Source organism: Enoplosus armatus, chromosome 10 (assembly GCF_043641665.1).
Source record: "Enoplosus armatus isolate fEnoArm2 chromosome 10, fEnoArm2.hap1, whole genome shotgun sequence".
NCBI lineage: Eukaryota > Metazoa > Chordata > Actinopteri > Centrarchiformes > Enoplosidae > Enoplosus > Enoplosus armatus.
Genome location: NC_092189.1, coordinates 11727348 through 11751105, shown reverse-complemented (window position 1 = coordinate 11751105; position 23758 = coordinate 11727348). Strand labels below are relative to the sequence as shown.

Sequence of the window (23758 nt, the reverse complement as noted above, 5' to 3'; positions counted from 1 at the left end):
TTTACAGTATTTTTCTGAAGATACCTCATGAAATCTGAAACAATTTGTTCAATAATTATTACATGTGAGTAAAACACACGTTCATAAAGGTTTGTTCAGCACCACGGATAGCGACCCACACATTAGAATGCGAATCAGAATCCAAAATTAAATGAAATTAGAAAACAATTAAGAAATCACAGCAGGCTACAGTCTGCGATATCCGCGTACACACTTAATAACCTTGATAGTCATAGCTCGAAAGAAGAGTCAATGCAAATGCCATGTGCCAGCTACAGAGACCAAAGCCTTTTATACATGAACGTAAACAAAACTGTACCATGTCCCACGTATTCTCTGGATAGAAAACGTGCAGCAACTAGTACTCAATATAACTATTCTCTTACCTTGTCTGTATTAGGTAAAGTCTGAGTCCGAGTAAAAGTGTCTCCTCCATTAATACTGATCAGCTCCGCATCTACAGGCGGAAACGGTGCGGGGAAAACCACTACGTCACTCTTCAGCGTGTCTGAGCTGAAACACACGTCATACTGCTGAGTAGACTTAGAGTAAGACCAGCTCCCGTCAGGGTGGGTGGTGATCATCGGGGCGCTGTACCTGCTGAAACTGCCGTCTGTCCTGTGGCATCTGACAGCTATTAAACTGATGAGGCTCAGCAGGAAGATCACTGACACCGACACAATGGCGATCAGCAGATACAGGTTTAAATCAGAGAAGCTCTCCTCCTTTATGGGCACGTGTCTGAACTGAGTCTGGATGTCAGCTCCGCTTTCAACCACCACCACATCAATAGACACAGTAGCTGACAGGGAGGGTTCTCCGTTATCAGAGACCAGCACCACCAAGGGGTGAGTTTTCAGGTCGTTGTCACTCATTCTCCTCTTAGTCCTGATTTCTCCGGTGCTGGTTCCGATCCGGAAGAGGTTGTTTCCTTTGGGCTCAGACAGGTGATAAGAAAGCAGCGCGTTGTATCCAGAGTCTGCGTCTACAGCCCTGATCTTTGCCACAAAGTATCCCGCTTCAGCAGAATAGGGGATGCTCTCACTGTTCACGGAGCCGTGCTCAGAATAGGGCGCGAGAATAGTTGGATTATTGTCATTTTCATCCAGGATACAAACGTTGACAGTCACGTTGCTGCTGAGCGGAGGAACACCAGAGTCTGTGGCCTGAACTTTAAACTGGAACGTTTTTAACTCCTCGAAGTTAAAAGACTGCAGGCTGACTATATCTCCAGTCTCTGAGTTGATGTTCACCATTGTCGAAACAGGGACTGAGTTAGTGTTGCGTTCTAAAAAACAGTAACTGACTTGGCCATTTTCATTCATGTCAGCATCAAGTGCTGATACTGTTTTGAGAATTGCTCCCACTGGGCTGTTCTCCTTTACATAAATATTAATGTCTGGCGATGAGAAGCGAGGAGCGTTATCATTGACATCCGAAACGTGAATGTTAATAATATTAGTGCTGGAGAGAGGGGGGTAGCCTCCATCACTTGCTATTATGGTGACATTATATTGAGAGATGCTCTCTCGGTCTAGGGGCCCATCAACCACTAACGAATAATAGTTTTTATAGTTTGTTTCCAATTTAAAGGGACTCTTGTCATCTATTGTACAATGCACTTCACCATTCTTGCCTCCGTCTTTGTCCAACACGGAGACAAGTGCAATAGCAGTACCTAGTTTAGCGTCCTCCTTCACTGTGTTCAGTAGTGATGTCACAGTGATCTCAGGAGCGTTGTCGTTTAGGTCCACCACTTCTACCAGCACCTTACAATGAGCAGACATCGGAGGCTGGCCTTTGTCACTGGCCTGTGCACGGATCTCAAACGCGGGGTGTTTTTCAAAATCCACATTTCCCTCCACTGTCAGTGTGCCTGTGTTTGGGTCGATTTTAAAAATCTGCAGTATGTGGTCCTGCTCCTTTGTGTTAAGTGTATATATGATGTCTTTGTTTGTTCCTTCGTCTGCGTCTGTAGCATTTAAAGTCAACAGAGTGGTACCAGTAGGCACATTTTCAAATACACGAGTTTTGTACAGGGACTTTGCAAACACTGGCGTGTTATCATTAACGTCTAAAACATGAATTATAATATCTGACGTCCCAGACTTTGGTGGACTTCCATCGTCTGACGCTGTCAATGTTAGCGTGATCAGGGGCTCTTTTTCTCTGTCTAACGCTTTCTGTAACACTAACTCAGTAGAAATACTCTCTCCCGCTTTGCTTATTGCTAATGAGAAATGTTCATTGGAGCTGAGCTTGTATGTGTTTACGCCATTCTTTCCTACATCTGCATCGTAGGCTTGTAGTAAGGGGAATTTGTTCCCAGGTAACGTGCTTTCAGCAATGTCTATACTCTGTGACTTTGCAATGAAATACGGAAAATTATCGTTGACATCAAGAATATTAATTTCTATACGGTACAGTTTGAGAGGCTCGTTTATGACTGCCTCGACATTAACAGTACATTTTACTGCTTTCGCGCAGAGCTCCTCTCTGTCTATTCTCTCATGAACGTAGAGGATACCAGTCTTCGTATTTACCTCGAAATATTTTTTCTTTGATCCAGCAACAATCCTGAACATACGGGACTCCAAATCCTGTATGTTTAGGTGTAAATCCTTCGCGATATTTCCAACAAATGTCCCCGAGTTTACCTCCTCTGAGACGGAATAAGAGAGCTGCCCAGACGCTGCATCCCAGCAATAATCCAGTATCAGAAGCATTAGATATATCCAGACACGACACTTGCTACTCGGTAAAAGCATGTTTCTTTCCGACGTAAACACTGCATGTATTCAGATCAGATAGTTTTAATAAAACAATCCAGACGAAGACAGTACGTTCATCATCTATGTTCTTTCTTTCCAGTCGGGACCAAAACGGCGGCTGTCTCACTGTGCTCACTCGTCTTATATCTCTTTGTTACAAAGCTCTGTGAGCTGTCTCTGGGAGGGGCGTTAAACACGAAAAGAGAAGTCTTCATGTCATGGTCTACACTGTCGCCTTGTGGTGATTTTAAATATCTACAGTCACAGGCCCTACTCTCTTCCTCTAATTCAAAGTTACTGGAAACTTTAAAGCTAATTGAAACAAAAAATCAAATGGTACAGTACATTACAGGGTAATTTAAGGAACTGGTCCTTATTCCAGGACCACGGAGAGCAACACACGCCTTTCTATGAGATTAGGTCTGTAGTTGAAGCAAAGCAGCTGAAGAGAATAGATGCTCGGTAAATTGCACTTAATGAAAATATTGAAGGCTAAAGTGTTCAAAGGAAATGTCGGAGGAGATGATTTGTTTCTAAACAGACTGTGGAGCAAAACGTAAGTGTCAATGAATCAAAAATAAGTTTGTTTTTAAAAATACCTAATATTTAAAAGCTGCCGTGAAAAGGCCATTATTCAAATTCAAAAATGGGCAACAGAATGTAAATGCAGGTAGAATCGTTTTTAGTCATGATTGAAACAAACAGCATAACTCACAAGAGCAATGTTTTTGTCTGAAAGGATACGTGTAGTGCACACAACTTATTCGTTTGCAAAAATGCAAGGATTTTCTTATGTGAGTTATTTCTCAAAAACTTAAAATGGTAGGCAATGGCGATTGTAGTCTATATGTGGCATGGATCTGAAACCCCAAAGTAGTGTAGAAGGGATGTGTAGAAACTTTATTGCACTCACCTTGTCTTTATTAGGTAAAGTTTGAGTTCTGGTAAAAGTGTCTCCTCCATTAATACTGATCAGCTCCGCATCTACAGGCGGAAACGGTGCGGGGAAAACCACTACGTCACTCTTCAGCGTGTCTGAGCTGAAACACACGTCATACTGCTGAGTAGACTTAGAGTAAGACCAGCTCCCGTCAGGGTGGGTGGTGATCATCGGGGCGCTGTACCTGCTGAAACTGCCGTCTGTCCTGTGGCATTTGACAGCTATTAAACTGATGAGGCTCAGCAGGAAGATCACTGACACCGACACAATGGCGATCAGCAGATACAGGTTTAAATCAGAGAAGCTCTCCTCCTTTATGGGCACGTGTCTGAACTGAGTCTGGATGTCAGCTGCGCTTTCAACCACCACCACATCAATAGACACAGTAGCTGACAGGGAGGGTTCTCCGTTATCAGAGACCAGCACCACCAAGGGGTGAGTTTTCAGGTCATTGTCACTCATTCTCCTCTTAGTCCTGATTTCTCCGGTGCTGGTTCCGATCCGGAAGAGGTTGTTTCCTTTGGGCTCAGACAGGTGATAAGAAAGCAGCGCGTTGTATCCAGAGTCTGCGTCTACAGCCCTGATCTTTGCCACAAAGTATCCCGCTTCAGCAGAATAGGGGATGCTCTCACTGTTCACGGAGCCGTGCTCAGAATAGGGCGCGAGAATAGTTGGATTATTGTCGTTTTCATCCAGGATACAAACGTTGACAGTCACGTTGCTGCTGAGCGGAGGAACACCAGAGTCTGTGGCCTGAACTTTAAACTGGAACGTTTTTAATTCCTCGTAGTTAAAAGACTGCAGGCTGACTATATCTCCTGTCTCTGAGTTGATATTCACCATTGTAGATAACGGCAACGAGTTAGTGTTACTTTGTGAAAAGGAATAGCTCACGTGACCATTTTGATCGATGTCGGCATCAATTGCTGAAACAGTTTTAATAACTGCTCCTACTGGACTGTTTTCTTTCACATAGACATTGATTGTGTTTTCTGTGAATAGAGGTTTGTTATCATTCACATCCGAGACGTGTACATTAACAACGCTCGTGCTGGATAGTGGGGGGCTGCCCTCATCAGTAGCAGTGATGCTGATATTATATTGAGATGCACTCTCTCTGTCAAGAGGACCGTCCACCACCAACGAATAGTAATTCTTATAATTTGATTCTAATTTAAAAGGGACATTATTGGAAATCTTACAGTTCACCATCCCATTTTTCCCTCCGTCTTTATCAGATACTGAAACAAGTGCAATGGCGGTGCCAATGGACGCATCCTCTTTCACGGTGTTTAATAGTGACGTAATTGAAATTTCAGGTGCATTGTCATTGACGTCTAAAACTTCAATCAATAATTTGGCATGTGAGGTCATCGGTGAGGAAGCTCCATCACTGGCTTGTACTCGAATCTCAAAAGCATTATTCTCTTCAAAGTCGATGTTCTTTTTATTTGTTACAGTCCCTGTTTTTTCATCAATAGCAAACAGATCCGTTTTGGTCACACGGTCAATATTACTAAAGGAGTACAATATTTGTCCATTTTGCCCTGCATCTAAATCAGTAGCATTCAGTGTTATTATCGATGTGCCTATCTTTACATTCTCATACACACTCGCTTTATACAGACTTTGACTGAATACAGGAGGATTATCATTAATATCCAACACATTGATTATTATTGTCATAGTGCCAGATTTAGCAGGAGTTCCTCCATCAATGGCAGTCAGTATGAGTCGAATCACAGACTGTTTTTCTCTGTCTAAAACTTTCTGAAGCAGTAATTCGGGAGATACACTCTCTCCTTTATGTGTAGCGAGAGAGAAGTGTTCATTCTGGCTCAGCTTGTAGGTGTTTACAGTATTTTTACCGACGTCTGCATCGTGAGCTCTTTGCAAGGGGAATTTTGCCCCTGCTGCTGTGTTCTCAGTTATGTTAATTGTCTGAGACGTGCTTACAAATGATGGGGAATTATCATTGACATCCAAGATTATAATTTCAATCCGGTACAGTTTTAATGGATTGTTAATAACTGCTTCTACACTCAGTGAACATTTGAGTTCATCTCCGCAGAGTTCCTCTCGATCTATTCTCTCATTAACGTACAGCACACCAGTCTTTAGATTTACCTCGAAGTATTTTCTCTTTGATCCAGCAACGATCTGAAACATGCGGGACTCCAAATCCTGGACGTTGAGGTTCAGATCTTTAGCGATATTTCCGACAGATGTCCCCAGATTTACCTCCTCTGAGACGGAGTAAGAGAGCTGCCCAGACACCGCTTCCCAGTAACAATCCAGCAGCACGACCAAGAGATATATCCACACAGAACTCGTTCTGCTCGGCAAATTCATAATTCCGTACATCGAGAAGGAGCATGTAGGTAACAAAACGTTACAACAACCACGAGATCAATGAAAAAAATATTCCAAACGGAAATTACCGCATTTTCACAACCAAACAAGACAACCGTCCTCCGTCGTCCGACCTCTCTTTGTGACAAAGCCCACAGATACATCATCCGCTGAATCTGGGAGGAGCCCTAAACCAACAAACAGACCTTCCCAATGTGATGGTCTGCAGTGTCCCCATGTGGACACATGTCATAACTACATGCTACATCAAACATAATAACAGGAAAGTAGTAAACATTCTCAATTCGGTTTAAAAATGAAGCGATTCCAAATTACAAAGTGAAAGACTGAAAAATGTTTCTCCCTCTGATCATTCAAAGTCACATTATATGATTGAAGTGCTCTCCGGAATATGGCATCTTTCAGAAATTTAACATTTATGGAAAATCCTGTAATCCCAGTGGTTTTGAATTACTTGGTGTGGTGAATAAAAACATACATTCGCCGTAGCTTTTAAACTGAAGAGCAAAGTTACCGAAGCGCTTATTATACAGTGTTTTCTTGAAGATAAATTATGCAATCTGTGGTGAATTGTTCAAAAGTTATCAAATATGTTAAAAGGTATTTATTAACACCATGCGCTGATATCCGGCCTTGTCTTAAATTGTGTTCTGGGTCCTGCAGTAAAACACGTTCATGTAGTTGCGTTCAGCACCACGGATAGCAACTCACTCATTAGAATGCGAATCAGAAACCAAAAGTAAATGAAATTAGAAAACAATCTACATCATCATAGCAGGCTATAATCTAAGATATCCGCCTACAAACTCAATAACCTTGATGCAACAAGAACTTAATGTAACTATTCTCTTACCTTGTCTGTATTAGGTAAAGTCTGAGTCCGGGTAAAAGTGTCTCCTCCATTAATACTGATCAGCTCCGCATCTACAGGCGGAAACGGTGCGGGGAAAACCACTACGTCACTCTTCAGCGTGTCTGAGCTGAAACACACGTCATACTGCTGAGTAGACTTAGAGTAAGACCAGCTCCCGTCAGGGTGGGTGGTGATCATCGGGGCGCTGTACCTGCTGAAACTGCCGTCTGTCCTGTGGCATTTGACAGCTATTAAACTGATGAGGCTCAGCAGGAAGATCACTGACACCGACACAATGGCGATCAGCAGATACAGGTTTAAATCAGAGAAGCTCTCCTCCTTTATGGGCACGTGTCTGAACTGAGTCTGGATGTCAGCTGCGCTTTCAACCACCACCACATCAATAGACACAGTAGCTGACAGGGAGGCTTCTCCGTTATCAGAGACCAGCACCACCAAGGGGTGAGTTTTCAGGTCGTTGTCACTCATTCTCCTCTTAGTCCTGATTTCTCCGGTGCTGGTTCCGATCCGGAAGAGGTTGTTTCCTTTGGGCTCAGACAGGTGATAAGAAAGCAGCGCGTTGTATCCAGAGTCTGCGTCTACAGCCCTGATCTTTGCCACAAAGTATCCCGCTTCAGCAGAATAGGGGATGCTCTCACTGTTCACGGAGCCGTGCTCAGAATAGGGCGCGAGAATAGTTGGATTATTGTCGTTTTCATCCAGGATACAAACGTTGACAGTCACGTTGCTGCTGAGCGGAGGAACACCAGAGTCTGTGGCCTGAACTTTAAACTGGAACGTTTTTAACTCCTCGTAGTTAAAAGACTGCAGGCTGACTATATCTCCTGTCTCTGAGTTGATATTCACCATTGTAGATAACGGCAACGAGTTAGTGTTACTTTGTGAAAAGGAATAGCTCACGTGACCATTTTGATCGATGTCGGCATCAATTGCTGAAACAGTTTTAATAACTGCTCCTACTGGACTGTTTTCTTTCACATAGACATTGATTGTGTTTTCTGTGAATAGAGGTTTGTTATCATTCACATCCGAGACGTGTACATTAACAACGCTCGTGCTGGATAGTGGGGGGCTGCCCTCATCAGTAGCAGTGATGCTGATATTATATTGAGATGCGCTCTCTCTGTCAAGAGGACCGTCCACCACCAACGAATAGTAATTCTTATAATTTGATTCTAATTTAAAAGGGACATTATTGGAAATCTTACAGTTCAGCATCCCATTTTTCCCTCCGTCTTTATCAGATACTGAAACAAGTGCAATGGCGGTGCCAATGGACGCATCCTCTTTCACGGTGTTTAATAGTGACGTAACTGAAATTTCAGGTGCATTGTCATTGACGTCTAAAACTTCAATCAATAATTTAGCATGTGAGGTCATCGGTGAGGAAGCTCCATCACTGGCTTGTACTCGAATCTCAAAAGCATTATTCTCTTCAAAGTCGATGTTCTTTTTATTTGTTACAGTCCCTGTTTTTTCATCAATAGCAAACAGATCAGTTTGTTTCCCTCGACCTACTTTACTGAATGAATATAACACTTGTCCATTTTGCCCTGCATCTAAATCCGTAGCATTCAGTGTTATTATCGATGTGCCTGTCTTTACATTCTCATACACACTCGCTTTATATAGACTTTGACTGAATACAGGAGCGTTATCATTAATGTCCAAAACATTGACTGTAATGACCATCGTTCCAGATTTAGCAGGTGTTCCTCCATCAATGGCAGTCAGTATGAGTCGAATCACAGACTGTTTTTCTCTGTCTAAAACTTTCTGAAGCAGTAATTCGGGAGATACACTCTCTCCTTTATGTGTAGCGAGAGAGAAGTGTTCATTCTGGCTCAGCTTGTAGGTGTTTACAGTATTTTTACCGACGTCTGCATCGTCAGCAGGATGCAGAGGAAATTTTGCCCCTGCTGCTGTGCTCTCAGTAATGTCGATTACCTGGGACGTGCTTACAAATGATGGGGAATTATCATTAACATCCAAGATTATAATTTCAATCCGGTACAGTTTTAATGGATTGTTAATAACTGCTTCTACACTAAGTGAACATTTGGGTTCATCTCCGCAGAGTTCCTCTCGATCTATTCTCTCATTAACGTACAGCACACCAGTCTTTAGATTTACCTCGAAGTATTTTCTCTTTGATCCAGCAACGATCTGAAACATGCGGGACTCCAAATCCTGGACGTTGAGGTTCAGATCTTTAGCGATATTTCCGACAGATGTCCCCAGATTTACCTCCTCTGAGACGGAGTAAGAGAGCTGCCCAGACACCGCTTCCCAGCAACAATCCAGCAGCACGACCAAGAGATATATCCACACAGAACTCGTTCTGCTCGGCAAATTCATAATTCCATACATCGAGAAAAAGGCATATAGGTAGAATGGACAATAACTTCACTCAAATACAAATGAACAGAATAACGACTTGCACTAGAATAAGAACATGTCCATCGCACCGTTCTCTTTCGCCCTCTAAATCTCTTTGTTTCATTCGCCCGAGAAACATCATCTTCATTTCGATCTGGGAGGAGCCCCGAGACACCAAAGACGAAGTTCAAATGTGATGGTCTACAATGTCCCCATGTGGACACTTGGAAGAACTACATTCAACATCAACACATTACAATATGAGCAAGACCCTCAATTTACCCTTTAACTATCCGCCTCGCAATTCCATATCTCAAGGAAAATTCAGCACAACTACATGTTATCATACTGATTCTTTACATTAACATTTTATACCTCATTGTCGTTTTAATAATATGACCAATTTTAGAGACAGTTGTCCAAAACAGTCAACAAAGTGACGTGTCTGTTGTGATTACAGAAGAAGGCACTGAAAATATGCACATGTCGGCAAGATAGTTTACGTTAATAAGTACTCAAACTAAAATCACTTTACACGCAAGCCATACACGTAAACGCAGACACACAAAAATGTTTTTAGGAAATAAAACTACCAAACTAAAGGCTAAGATTTAATGTTCAGAGCCACCTTGCTGATAAGGTATTATATATGTTATAAAATAATTATTGACAAGGATATTAATCAATATATAAACGTAATTTCTATGAGATGTGGTTGCGAATAACATTCAAATTCACAATCAACATTTTTCAAATGAAAGTGCACATTTTCTTTTTTTGTTCTGTTGTTTAGAAACAACACGCGGCCAGAAACGTGCTTTCAGCACCATGGATAGTGACATGCACGTTACAAACCTACTGACAAATCTATCAACACGTTTACAACAGGTTGCATTAACATACCCAAGTAATTTTAACTATTTCTATATTAACTCAAACTGAAGTCTATTTATTCATCATTTTGTCGTCACCATGTGTCATGGCGCAAACCACTTTGAAAACTACGTCAAGTGCAACTGTATTCAATCCCACCCAATTTTCGACACTATGGTGGTATAATAACATGCCTCAGTACATAATGCCATCATGTTCTTACCTTGTCTGTATTAGGTAAAGTCTGAGTCCGGGTAAAAGTGTCTCCTCCATTAATACTGATCAGCTCCGCGTCTACAGGCGGAAACGGTGCGGGGAAAACCACTACGTCACTCTTCAGCGTGTCTGAGCTGAAACACACGTCATACTGCTGAGTAGACTTAGAGTAAAACCAGCTCCCGTCAGGGTGGGTGGTGATCATCGGGGCGCTGTACCTGCTGAAACTGCCGTCTGTCCTGTGGCATTTGACAGCTATTAAACTGATGAGGCTCAGCAGGAAGATCACTGACACCGACACAATGGCGATCAGCAGATACAGGTTTAAATCAGAGAAGCTCTCCTCCTTTATGGGCACGTGTCTGAACTGAGTCTGGATGTCAGCTGCGCTTTCAACCACCACCACATCAATAGACACAGTAGCTGACAGGGAGGGTTCTCCGTTATCAGAGACCAGCACCACCAAGGGGTGAGTTTTCAGGTCGTTGTCACTCATTCTCCTCTTAGTCCTGATTTCTCCGGTGCTGGTTCCGATCCGGTAGAGGTTGTTTCCTTTGGGCTCAGACAGGTGATAAGAAAGCAGCGCGTTGTATCCAGAGTCTGCGTCTACAGCCCTGATCTTTGCCACAAAGTATCCCGCTTCAGCAGAATAGGGGATGCTCTCACTGTTCACGGAGCCGTGCTCAGAATAGGGCGCGAGAATAGTTGGGTTATTGTCATTTTCATCCAGGATACAAACGTTGACAGTCACGTTGCTGCTGAGCGGAGGAACACCAGAGTCTGTGGCCTGAACTTTAAACTGGAACGTTTTTAACTCCTCGTAGTTAAAAGACTGCAGGCTGACTATATCTCCTGTCTCTGAGTTGATATTCACCATTGTAGATAACGGCAACGAGTTAGTGTTACTTTGTAAAAAAGAATAGCTCACGTGACCATTTTGATCCATATCAGCATCAGCTGCAGTCACTGTTTTAATAACTGCTCCTACTGGACTGTTCTCTTTTACATAAACATTAATCAGCGGCTCTGAGAAGCGAGGCGGGTTGTCATTCACATCAGAAACATGAACGGTCACTATGTTGGTGCTGGAGAGAGGTGGAGTGCCTTCATCAGTCGCTACGATAGTGACATTGTACTGAGCCTGAGTCTCTCTGTCAAGCGGACCATTAACTACTAACGAATAATAGTTTTTGTAATTTGTGTCCAATTTAAAGGGAGCATCATTTGCAATGACAGCTTTTACTGCACCGTTTTTCCCACCATCTTTGTCCTGTACAGACACAAGTGCAATAGCAGTACCTACTTCAGCGTCCTCCTTCACTGTGTTCAGTAGTGACGTCACAGTGATCTCAGGAGCGTTGTCGTTTAGGTCCACCACTTCTACCAGCACCTTACAATGAGCAGACATCGGAGGCTGGCCTTTGTCACTGGCCTGTGCATGAATCTCGAACGCAGGATTTTCTTCATAGTCGATCTTACCGCTGACTAAAAGTGCACCTGTTTTAGAATCAATTTGAAATAAATCTAAAACACGATCCTGACCTTTTTTTCTCAAAGAATATTCTATTTCGCTGTTTAAACCCTCATCTGTGTCTGTTGCATTCAGAATGATCACAGTAGACCCTGCTGGCAAGTTTTCAGAAATCTGAATTTTGTATAAAGACCTACTGAAAACAGGATGATTGTCGTTATTATCCAAAACGGTGATAATAATTTGTGAGGTTCCCGATCTGGAGGGATTTCCTCCGTCTACTGCAGTCAGTGTGAGTTTTATAACAGAGTCAAGCTCGCGGTCTAAAGATTTTTTCAGTACTAACTCGGCAGACACGCTTTCTCCCCCTTTGTGAATCTCTAAAGAAAAATAGTCATTAGTACTAAGCTTGTATGTGTTAACACCGTTCTTGCCAACATCCAAATCCGATGCCTCTATCAGTCCAAATTTCACTCCCGGTAAAGTATTTTCTGCAATATCAAGTGACTGCAATTGCTCAGAGAAAACGGGTGCGTTGTCATTTATATCTAGTACAGTTATCTCCAAACGGTAAAGCTTCAGTGGGTCATTGATCACGGCCTCTACATTCACAGTACATGTTGTAGCTTTCGCACAAAGCTCTTCCCGGTCTATTCTTTCGTTGACATAAAGAACACCAGTTTTCAGATTTACATCGAAATATTTTCTCTTTGATCCACTAACGATCTGAAACATACGAGACTCTAAATCCTGGACATTGAGATTTAGATCTCTGGCGATATTTCCAACAGAAGTCCCCAGGTTTACCTCCTCTGATACGGAATACGAGAGCTGTCCAGATACCGCTTCCCAGCCATAATTCAGCAGCACGGCCACAAGATATATCCGAAACGGGCTCGTTCTGCTTAAGAAATTCATGATTATATCCAACCCGAAAAAAGCATAAATCCAAGTCCAACCAATCCCGTTAAACTCTCATAATAAAAGGAAACCACAAAAATCCAGTTTCTCCCATTTTTATCAGCCAGCTGGAAAATGTTTTTCACCCTTTTCTCTCTCGCCCTGCGTCTCTTTGTAACAAAGCCCAGAGAAACATCCTCCTCCTCCTCTGTTTCTGGGAGGAGTCTTGTGCCTCCTGAAATAACGTCTAGATGTCATGGTCTACAGTGTCCCCATGTGGTGATGTAAAATAACTGCATTCAACCTCTGACAGTGGAGCGAAACTAACTGTGCCCACTGTGCAATTTCATAAGTCAAATATAATCGTGTTCAGCTTTGCCAAGAGATCACAATTACCGCAATTCGACATGATTCTATCTCACACATTTTCCTTCTTTCTCTCTTTCTTTCTATTATTTTCTTTTTTCCATCGCCACCAATAGAACTTCAACTGCTACCGATATGCCGAGTATAAAGCTACACAAAGTAAAAACTAGACGTAGCCCACATTACGAGTGAAACATTAAAACACGATAAAGATAAAGCCGAAACTGTTGATGGCGAATAAATATTGCTATATTTCCCTAATTTCCAAAACGAAGTGAAGGTAATGAAATAAGCTATTGAAATATCTTTCCTAAATGTGATGAAACGGGGTTCACATCTTGTATCAATAGCTCTCTCCGGACCCCAGACAACAAACCCACTGTGGTGCTTATTTCAGCACCATGGACAACGACTTCCTCTTTCTGTATGATGTGAAAGGCTTATGAACTTCATATACTGTCAATAATCTGGCTCATGTACCACTTTACATTTCAACACAAATCGAAAGCCAAAACACACATTTGTAAATATAATGTGGAAATGTTATCACAAGCTAATTTCACTTCATGTATAAGGGAAAAAACGCGGAGAGACATACTTTCAGCCTCAGCTCTCGATGGTACAATCATGTGAACTGAGACTTATTGCTTTGTCACACTTTTCTTACCTTGTCTTTATTAGGTAAAGTCTGAGTCCGGGTAAAAGTGTCTCCTCCGTTAATACTGATCAGCTCCGCATCTACAGGTGGAAACGGTGCGGGGAAAACCACTACGTCACTCTTCAGCGTGTCTGAGCTGAAACACACGTCATACTGCTGAGTAGACTTAGAGTAAGACCAGCTCCCGTCAGGGTGGGTGGTGATCATCGGGGCGCTGTACCTGCTGAAACTGCCGTCTGTCCTGTGGCATTTGACAGCTATTAAACTGATGAGGCTCAGCAGGAAGATCACTGACACCGACACAATGGCGATCAGCAGATACAGGTTTAAATCAGAGAAGCTCTCCTCCTTTATGGGCACGTGTCTGAACTGAGTCTGGATGTCAGCTGCGCTTTCAACCACCACCACATCAATAGACACAGTAGCTGACAGGGAGGGTTCTCCGTTATCAGAGACCAGCACCACCAAGGGGTGAGTTTTCAGGTCGTTGTCACTCATTCTCCTCTTAGTCCTGATTTCTCCGGTGCTGGTTCCGATCCGGAAGAGGTTGTTTCCTTTGGGCTCAGACAGGTGATAAGAAAGCAGCGCGTTGTATCCAGAGTCTGCGTCTACAGCCCTGATCTTTGCCACAAAGTATCCCGCTTCAGCAGAATAGGGGATGCTCTCACTGTTCACGGAGCCGTGCTCAGAATAGGGCGCGAGAATAGTTGGGTTATTGTCATTTTCATCCAGGATACAAACGTTGACAGTCACGTTGCTGCTGAGCGGAGGAACACCAGAGTCTGTGGCCTGAACTTTAAACTGGAACGTTTTTAATTCCTCGTAGTTAAAAGACTGCAGGCTGACTATATCTCCAGTCTCTGAGTTGATATTCACCATTGTAGATAACGGCAACGAGTTAGTGTTACTTTGTGAAAAAGAATAGCTCACGTGACCATTTTGATCCATATCAGCATCAGCTGCAGTCACTGTTTTAATAACTGCTCCTACTGCACTATTCTCTTTTACATAAACATTAATCAGCGGCTCTGAGAAGCGAGGCGGGTTGTCATTCACATCAGAAACATGAACGGTCACTATGTTGGTGCTGGAGAGAGGTGGAGTGCCTTCATCAGTCGCTACGATAGTGACATTGTACTGAGCCTGAGTCTCTCTGTCAAGCGGACCATTAACTACTAACGAATAATAGTTTTTGTAATTTGTGTCCAATTTAAAGGGAGCATCATTTGCAATGACAGCTTTTACTGCACCGTTTTTCCCACCATCTTTGTCCTGTACAGACACAAGTGCAATAGCAGTACCTACTTCAGCGTCCTCCTTCACTGTGTTCAGTAGTGACGTCACAGTGATCTCAGGAGCGTTGTCGTTTAGGTCCACCACTTCTACCAGCACCTTACAATGAGCAGACATCGGAGGCTGGCCTTTGTCACTGGCCTGTGCATGAATCTCGAACGCAGGATTTTCTTCATAGTCGATCTTACCGCTGACTAAAAGTGCACCTGTTTTAGAATCAATTTGAAATAAATCTAAAACACGATCCTGGCCTTTACTTCTCAATGAATATTCTATCTCGGCATTTAAACCCTCATCTGCGTCGGTTGCATTCATAACTATAACAGTTTTACCTATTGGTAAGTTCTCAGAAATTTTTGCCTTGTATAAAGAACTGCTGAAAACCGGAGCATTGTCGTTAATGTCTAAAACATTTATATTGATTTGAGACGTTCCTGACTTCGGTGGATTTCCGCCGTCGACTGCGGTCACTGTAAGTTTTATAGTACCTTGTTTTTCTCGGTCTAAAGCTTTTTGGAGCACAAGCTCGGCAGACACACTCTCTCCTCCTTTGTGAACCTCTAAAGAAAAATAGTCATTCGGACTTAACTTGTATGCACTAATACTATTCTTACCAACATCGACATCTGACGCCCCAACGAATCCAAATCTCCCTCCTGGCGCAGTACTTTCAGCTATGTTAAGGGACTGCAAATTCTCAGAGAAATATGGTGCATTATCATTTACATCGACTATATTAATCTCCAAACGATACAGCTTCAGTGGATTGTTGATCACGGCCTCTACATTGACAGTACATGTTGTAGCCTTCGCACAAAGCTCCTCGCGGTCGATTCTTTCATTGACAAAAAGAAAACCCGTTTTCAGATTTACATCGAAATATTTTCGTTTTGATCCGTTAACAATCTGAAACATACGTGCCTCCAAGTCGTGGACATTAAGATTGAGATCTTTAGCGATATTTCCAACAGAAGTCCCCGGGTTTACCTCCTCTGACACAGAGTAAGAGAGCTGCCCATACACCGCCTCCCAGCAACAATCCAAAAGAACAAGGAGTATATAGATCCCAAAAGGGCTCCGTGTCCTCCGCGTCGACATGTTTTTATCCACCGTCAACAGAGCATATGGATTCTAATCTCCAAAATCCCGTCTAATAATTCAGTTTCCTTGGTTTTTAAGGGGTAACAGACAAAATGATGGCCACACAATCCATTCTTGCACTGCGTCTCTTTGTCACAAAGCCCCGAGAAACATCATCATCCTCTGAATCTGGGAGGAGCCTGAAGCAACCAAGAGGAACATCAAAATGTGATGGTCTACAATGTCCCCGTGTGGTCATTTGAAATAACTACATTCACCACTGGAAACAGATAAATCACCATCACCAACAAGTCACAAAGCACAGGACACCAAAAGCTGTCCAATTCCCTGATTTACTCATTCACATATACTTGTTTATACAAAACTAGAATAAATATAAGAAAAATAAATTAACAATACTGCCTTCCTGTATTCCTGTCTAAATCTGTAAATTAAGGTAATCGAGAGAGGGACACCTTCTTCAAATGTGGTGAAATCAGGTACACATCACGTATCAAAAAATATAATAATTTTAAGAAGTGAATATGTCTGGTAACACCAGGAAAATTTGGGGTAGATGAAATTTCAGTCTTGCCCCCCTCAGACCGCACACAACAAACTGTGGCGCGTATTTCAGCACCATGGACAACGACATACACATACTGCAGTGCTCTCTGATGAGTGATTGAGAGGCTTGCACTTACTACTATGTTAAATCCAGTGTTGTCGTGACTTTGACCAGTGTCCCGATAGACGTTTAAAACGTATATACAAATACACTGTGAAAAGTTATAACGTAGTTTCACTTTATTTATAAGAAGAAAGGTAACAAGAGGGGACATGATCTCAGCCGCAGTCCTCAAGAATAAAATAACATAAAATGAAACATTTGAGCTTTTTCAATGTTTTCTTACTTAGATTAATAACATCAGGCATTACTTACCTTGTCTTTATTAGGTAAAGTCTGAGTTCGCGAAAAAGTGTCTCCTCCATTAATACTGATCAGCTCCGCATCTACAGGCGGAAACGGTGCGGGGAAAACCACTACGTCACTCTTCAGCGTGTCTGAGCTGAAACACACGTCATACTGCTGAGTAGACTTAGAGTAAGACCAGCTCCCGTCAGGGTGGGTGGTGATCATCGGGGCGCTGTACCTGCTGAAACTGCCGTCTGTCCTGTGGCATTTGACAGCTATTAAACTGATGAGGCTCAGCAGGAAGATCACTGACACCGACACAATGGCGATCAGCAGATACAGGTTTAAATCAGAGAAGCTCTCCTCCTTTATGGGCACGTGTCTGAACTGAGTCTGGATGTCAGCTGCGCTTTCAACCACCACCACATCAATAGACACAGTAGCTGACAGGGAGGGTTCTCCGTTATCAGAGACCAGCACCACCAAGGGGTGAGTTTTCAGGTCATTGTCACTCATTCTCCTCTTAGTCCTGATTTCTCCGGTGCTGGTTCCGATCCGGAAGAGGTTGTTTCCTTTGGGCTCAGACAGGTGATAAGAAAGCAGCGCGTTGTATCCAGAGTCTGCGTCTACAGCCCTGATCTTTGCCACAAAGTATCCCGCTTCAGCAGAATAGGGGATGCTCTCACTGTTCACGGAGCCGTGCTCAGAATAGGGCGCGAGAATAGTTGGATTATTGTCGTTTTCATCCAGGATACAAACGTTGACAGTCACGTTGCTGCTGAGCGGAGGAACACCAGAGTCTGTGGCCTGAACTTTAAACTGGAACGTTTTTAACTCTTCGTAGTTAAAAGACTGCAGGCTGACTATATCTCCAGTCTCTGAGTTGATGTTCACCATTGTCGAGACCGGTAATGGGTTACTGTTACTTTTTAAAAATGAGTAGCTCACCTTGCTGTTCTGGTCAACGTCAGCATCAGTTGCAGTCACTGTTTTAATAACTGCTCCCACTGGACTGTTCTCATTTACGTATACATTAATTATGGGCTCTGGGAACAGAGGTGCGTTATCATTGACATCAGAAACGTGGATAGAAAGTACACTCGTGCTTGAGAGTGACGGGGTTCCTTTGTCAGTGGCGACCATTGTGACGTTGTAGTTAGAGATACGCTCTCTGTCCAGGGGTCCGTCAACTAACAAAGAATAATAATTTTTGTAGTTTGTTTCGAGTTTGAGTGGAACCTTATTTTTTATTTGAATTTTCACATCACCGTTTTTCCCACCATCCTTATCGAGGACTGACACCAGGGCCACTACGGTCCCTACACTGGCGTCCTCTTTCACTGTGGTGTGTAGTGACGTCACAGTGATCTCGGGAGCATTATCATTTTCGTCCACCACTTCTACCAGCACTTTACTATGAGCAGACATGGGCGGCTGCCCTTTATCACTGGCCTCTACACGTATTTCAAAAGCCTTTTTTTCTTCAAAGTCTATATTGCCTTTTACCTTAATGACACCCGTCTGACTTTCAATTTCAAAGATATCGAGTACGTGATCTTGATCTTTGCTTCTCAGTGAATACACAATCTCGCCGTTCAGGCCCTCATCTGCGTCGGTGGCATTCACAGCCATGACTATTCTGCCCAGTGGCGTGTTTTCGGGAATTTTTGTCTTATATAACGTTTCGCTGAATATGGGAATGTTATCATTATTGTCTAAAACATTAACAACGAGCTGCGAGGTGCCTGATTTCGGAGGACTCCCTCCATCCACAGCGGTCAGTGTCATAGTGATCACAGGCTGCTTCTCTCGGTCCAAAGCCCTCTGCAACACTAACTCAGCAGACACACTGTCTCCTGCTTTGTGCACTGCCAAAGAGAAATGTCCATTTTGGCTTAATTTGTAAGTACTGACTCCGTTTCTCCCCACATCTGCATCAGTTGCTTCAGATAATGCGAATTTCACTCCTGGCAAGGTACTTTCTGCGATATACAAATGTTGCAATTTGGTCGTAAACAATGGGGCATTGTCATTTACATCTAAAATGTCTACGTCAATACGATAAAGCTTCAAAGGGTTATTTATCACGGCTTCTACACTTACTGAGCATTTAAGTTCCTCTGCGCAAAGCTCCTCTCTGTCTATCCTCTCACTGACATACAGAACACCCGTTTTTAGATTTACCTCGAAGAATTTTCTCTTTGATCCAGTAACAATCTGAAACATACGGAATTCCAAGTCCTGTGAATTAAGGTTTAGGTCCTTAGCGATATTTCCAACATGAGTCCCCGGGTTTACCTCCTCAGAGACGGAATATGAGAGCTGCCCAGACACCGTTTCCCAGTAAAAATCCAGTAGAAAAAACCCTAGATATATCCAGAAATAGCTCCATCTACAAGGCGACGACATATTTCTGTCCAATATGGACAAAGCATGAATATAACTTCCAATCACGGTCTGATATTTTAGGTAGTATGGAAGATATAAACCGAAGTGCGCTTATGATAGGAAAATGTAGTGTTTGTTCCACCGTCCTCTCTTTAAAACAAAGACTGAGGAAATGTCTCAGTCGTCTGAAAACGGGAGGGGCCTAGTTCTATCGAAGAGTAGCGCTGTCTCTGATGGATCAACAGCGGCGCCACGTGGTAAAATAGGCAATATGCAGACATCAGTGAAAATGTAATGTTGCCTCCTCCTAAGCAGCCATTAGGTCACACCAATAATACTGATAATTGTGTATGCTGCTGAAAAGCCTAACTCAACTAAGAGAGCGGGAAATTACATTTCAGCACCATGGACAGCACACCTGAATGAAAAGCCTGTTCTGATGTGTCGTTACTGTGTCAGAGCTTTCCTTCATATTTAAACATGGTGCTCCCCCACAAACACACACACACACACACACAATTTCTGAATTGCACCATGGTTCTCTATAATAAATTGTCAGCCAATCTTTGCCCAATAGTTAAGACCTTCATCTTCCATTCATGTCTTTTTTTATTATGGTATCAAATTACCACATACTTGTGTACATAATGATTTCAGTCACAACAAACTGTATATTTGCTTAAGTGCAGTTGAAGGCTGAACACTGGCCAAAAATTGTAGAAATAAATCATACATTTTCTTCCCACATCACTCCCTTCTCCTTTTCTTTGTTTTGTTTTGTCAGCCTTCAGGGCAATAAATACATTTAATTGCACCCTATTGTTCCACTGCACGCATGAACACAGAAGGGGCGTTTGTGTTCTGTGGTGTATTTTAGTGTTTCTCCACATTTCCACAGAGACAGTAGCCATGAGCTTATGAACATTCTCTCGTTTGTAATCCCGGGATTAAGCCCTGGATTCAGAAACTCCTGTCCTATTTCCATTCTGTTGGATACATGATTTGATTTGAAAATATTAATAACCATCACACACTGAGCCGCAGTCATCTGTTAACCCCAAAATGCAATAATAATAATAGCTCACAAAGAATGACCTGTGTGCTCAATTTCCCTAATGTATGGCAAGAGAAAATAGCATGTCCTGTATACAAGGTCACTGAGTAGAATGCACATGTAGGTTATTTACATACATACAAGCACACAAGACCACCTGGGCCGTCAGACCCAGACAGCCCATGATGAAATTCAATGATTCATGCTTTATTAGTAGGTCACTGTCTATACTGCACCGACCTTACAGGCCTTCTGTCTGGATTATCTTTCTAATAAAATCAACATGACACACATGATGCTACGGCTTACTCAGCACTGTGAAGTGATTGTATCTTTTAATAAGCATAAATCTTACCAGGGACTCTGCTTTGTGACCTGCTGACACTGTGGCCTGATTTTGTAACTTAAATAAACAAACCATTTAAATGTGTAATTAACACCAGTCACAAATTTCCAATAAATAATAAGCAAAGCTACCAAACGTAGTACTGCACAGCTGACATACAGTATATGAACGATATCAAACGCTGTAGTCCTGAATCTAACCTGAGAGCAAAGTCAGAACATATTACTGAGCATGCCCACTAGGCCATGTGGAGGACACACTGATTGTGCCATGGAGATATAAAAGATCCTGAACACACATCACCTCCTCTTCCAAGACCAGATACAGCACCTTTGGGAACCATCTGCAACGGGATCAATTAATCCATTAATAGCTCTGTATGCACTAATGCAGAAACAAGTTTTAGTTGATTAAAGTCTTCATGAAGACCGTATTTCAGTTTTTATTCATGAATCTTGTGTGCATTGATGAAAGTCACATTTCCTGAGGATATGATAATTGAATTTGCTGAATTATTAATAGTGTATAAACAGTTGTTAAGAAAAATACACAGCATTTGCTCCCTGAACACGGGGAGCTGTGAATAATAAATCCAGTGGTTCAACACACATGTGCCTGTTAACCTGTTTCTCTGTCTGTGGTTTACCTATGACGTGATAAAGTTGAAGGAGAAACCGTAGGGAGATCCAAGAGCAGTGTGATCAAAGGGGCAGAGGGAGCAGGGAGTGGTAGGTGAGGGGAGGGGGGCGGCATGGGCGGAAGCAGTCAGCAGCAGTGTTTTAGGCGTGTTCACTGCATTATTAAAGGGCTACCTCCATTCATAGTCACCAAATTAGCTTCTGTATCTCCTTCATACTAATGATTTCATTATAGTCCACAAGTATATGTGCGTGCTTGTGAATAAGTGTGTGTGTGTGTGTGTGTTATAAGGGTGTGTGCTATACTGTTCATCTCTGTGTGAGTAGATGGGGGAAGGGTGCTATCTGAACGTGCTCCAAGGCGAGTCCCCCCCCCGCCCCCCTTTCCTCTCTCCTTCTGCACAGCTCTCTTGTCTCCATAGCAACGCCATCTCAGGCACAGACATGATGCATGTGCGCACAAACACACACACACAATGCAGGAGCCTATGGGTTTATTTTTCAAAAGGCATGGGATAATATAAAAAGTAATACACTGGATTTCCTACCCGCTTTCACATTTATATCTGCTGGTGTTCACTTTCATGTAGCCATTTCATTTCACCGAATCAGATCACATCATTGTGACACACACACACACACACACATACACATACACACACACACACAAACCACACTCCTATGCATACCATACCAAGCTGTCCACAGTTGCAGTTGGGCTGCTCATGCATTGGTAATGTAGCACTGCAGCAGCATATTCACTATGACAGATTCACTTTAGCAGCAGCGCCTGCTTCTCTTTCCACCCCCACAACCTCACAGAGAGCCTGACCTTTGCATTCAGCCATGCCCAACCCACTGCAGCCTCTCTGGGCCAGGGCCCTAGAGACCACCCCCCACTCCTGCAGTCCGCACACTACAACCTGCCTCATATGACGAGATACTGATGTCACTGTGCTGTTTTTGTGTGGAGTAGAGCTCATCATGGCACAAGGGGGCAACCTTCTCCTTGTGCATGTTTACTTCTTCACTCAGTACCTATCGTCTAGCACTATGTCATGCTTATTGTTCAGATCTGTTCCTTTTTGCCTTTTCTTTGTGTGCTGAGCTGCTGAATCTACTTCATAGGTCTCTGATAAACAGCTCTGATATAGAGCATTTAATTTTAGAAACCGTGTGGCCACACCCAAATGCAGTAGTACACTAATTACTTAGATTCTCTGATAATGCAGAGGGGATGAATGGAGATAAAGAGGTAACAAGACTGGTATAATGTAATATAAATGGAACATAGGGAAGGGACATTGCAGAACAGGAACCCAGATTAAATAAAAAGTGAGGGAGGAAGGAGAACGGCACTAGGAAGATAAAGTCTAAAAATAGAGGGGGATGTACTTGTGAGAAATGCCTCCCTAGCTACCATATGACACTGAGATTTTAAAAATGTTTTGTATCTGAAATCGGGATCTCCAGCCATGCCCAGACATAAGTAGTATAAATATGGAATACTATCCATTTACTAGATGACTAGACTCACACTTGTATGCACACGAACAGGTACACATGAACAGTTACACAAAGACGTTTTCCATAACATCATCTGTGATTGATAGACAGAGAGATAGATGGAGAGAGAGAGAGAGAGAAGGGTGGGGGGATGAATCACTTCCAGTATTTAATCCAACTACCACTTAATCATTTATTTCCAAATCTGCGCTCGCCTCCACTGGTTTCTGGAGTAAGTAGGACAGGGGCGGGTCCAGGGAAACATGAGCCGGAACAAGATGAAAACCAGGACACAGCAATATGGAGCATGCCCAAACACACGCATGCACATACCCTTGAGATAAAACTAGAGGCGCACCAACACAGTGTTCACTCATTTGGAAAGATGCCCAAAAATCACATAATTAGTTACTCTACTGTAAAACAACAGACATGACAAACGGCATGCTATTGTTCCCGAAGGGATTGTTCTATATGATGTTGTCATGAGCTATCATTGCCCAAATGGAAAGATAGGACAGTAGAATTTATATTTTAACTCAGTAGTCATTTTACATACCAGTATTGTCAATACACTTTCTAGTCAGTACTTTGTAAAATTGTAAAGAAACACTGTTACACTTTATTTGTTATTTTAGCCTCTCTATCAATGAACCCACACTAGCTATTGTTTCCATGAAATATAAGGACATTCATCAATTGTGAGTGTACAGATG

The 23758-nt window shown here is 42.7% G+C and overlaps 4 protein-coding genes across 4 annotated transcripts; all 4 read right to left on the bottom strand.

Annotated features, from left to right (window-relative positions):
• Nucleotides 1-374: 374 nt before the first annotated feature.
• LOC139291741 (uncharacterized) lies at nt 375-6063 on the bottom strand. Its single transcript, XM_070913847.1, has 3 exons — nt 3685-6063; nt 2930-2948; nt 375-2788 (listed from the first exon to the last, which is right to left on the bottom strand). The coding sequence occupies exons 1-3, from the start codon at nt 6061-6063 to the stop codon at nt 375-377; spliced, it is 4812 nt and encodes a 1603-aa protein (XP_070769948.1).
• Nucleotides 6064-6925: 862 nt separating this feature from the next.
• On the bottom strand, nt 6926-12815 carry LOC139291740 (uncharacterized). Its single transcript, XM_070913846.1, has 3 exons — nt 10434-12815; nt 9427-9491; nt 6926-9362 (listed from the first exon to the last, which is right to left on the bottom strand). Exons 1-3 carry the CDS (start codon nt 12813-12815, stop codon nt 6926-6928), a joined length of 4884 nt encoding a protein of 1627 aa, XP_070769947.1.
• Nucleotides 12816-13815: 1000 nt separating this feature from the next.
• LOC139291739 (protocadherin alpha-3-like) lies at nt 13816-16212 on the bottom strand. The gene has a single exon (XM_070913845.1). It carries the CDS (start codon nt 16210-16212, stop codon nt 13816-13818), a length of 2397 nt encoding a protein of 798 aa, XP_070769946.1.
• A 910-nt stretch (nt 16213-17122) lies between these two features.
• LOC139291738 (protocadherin alpha-8-like) lies at nt 17123-19519 on the bottom strand. The gene has a single exon (XM_070913844.1). It carries the CDS (start codon nt 19517-19519, stop codon nt 17123-17125), a length of 2397 nt encoding a protein of 798 aa, XP_070769945.1.
• Between the last annotated feature and the right edge of the window lie 4239 nt (nt 19520-23758).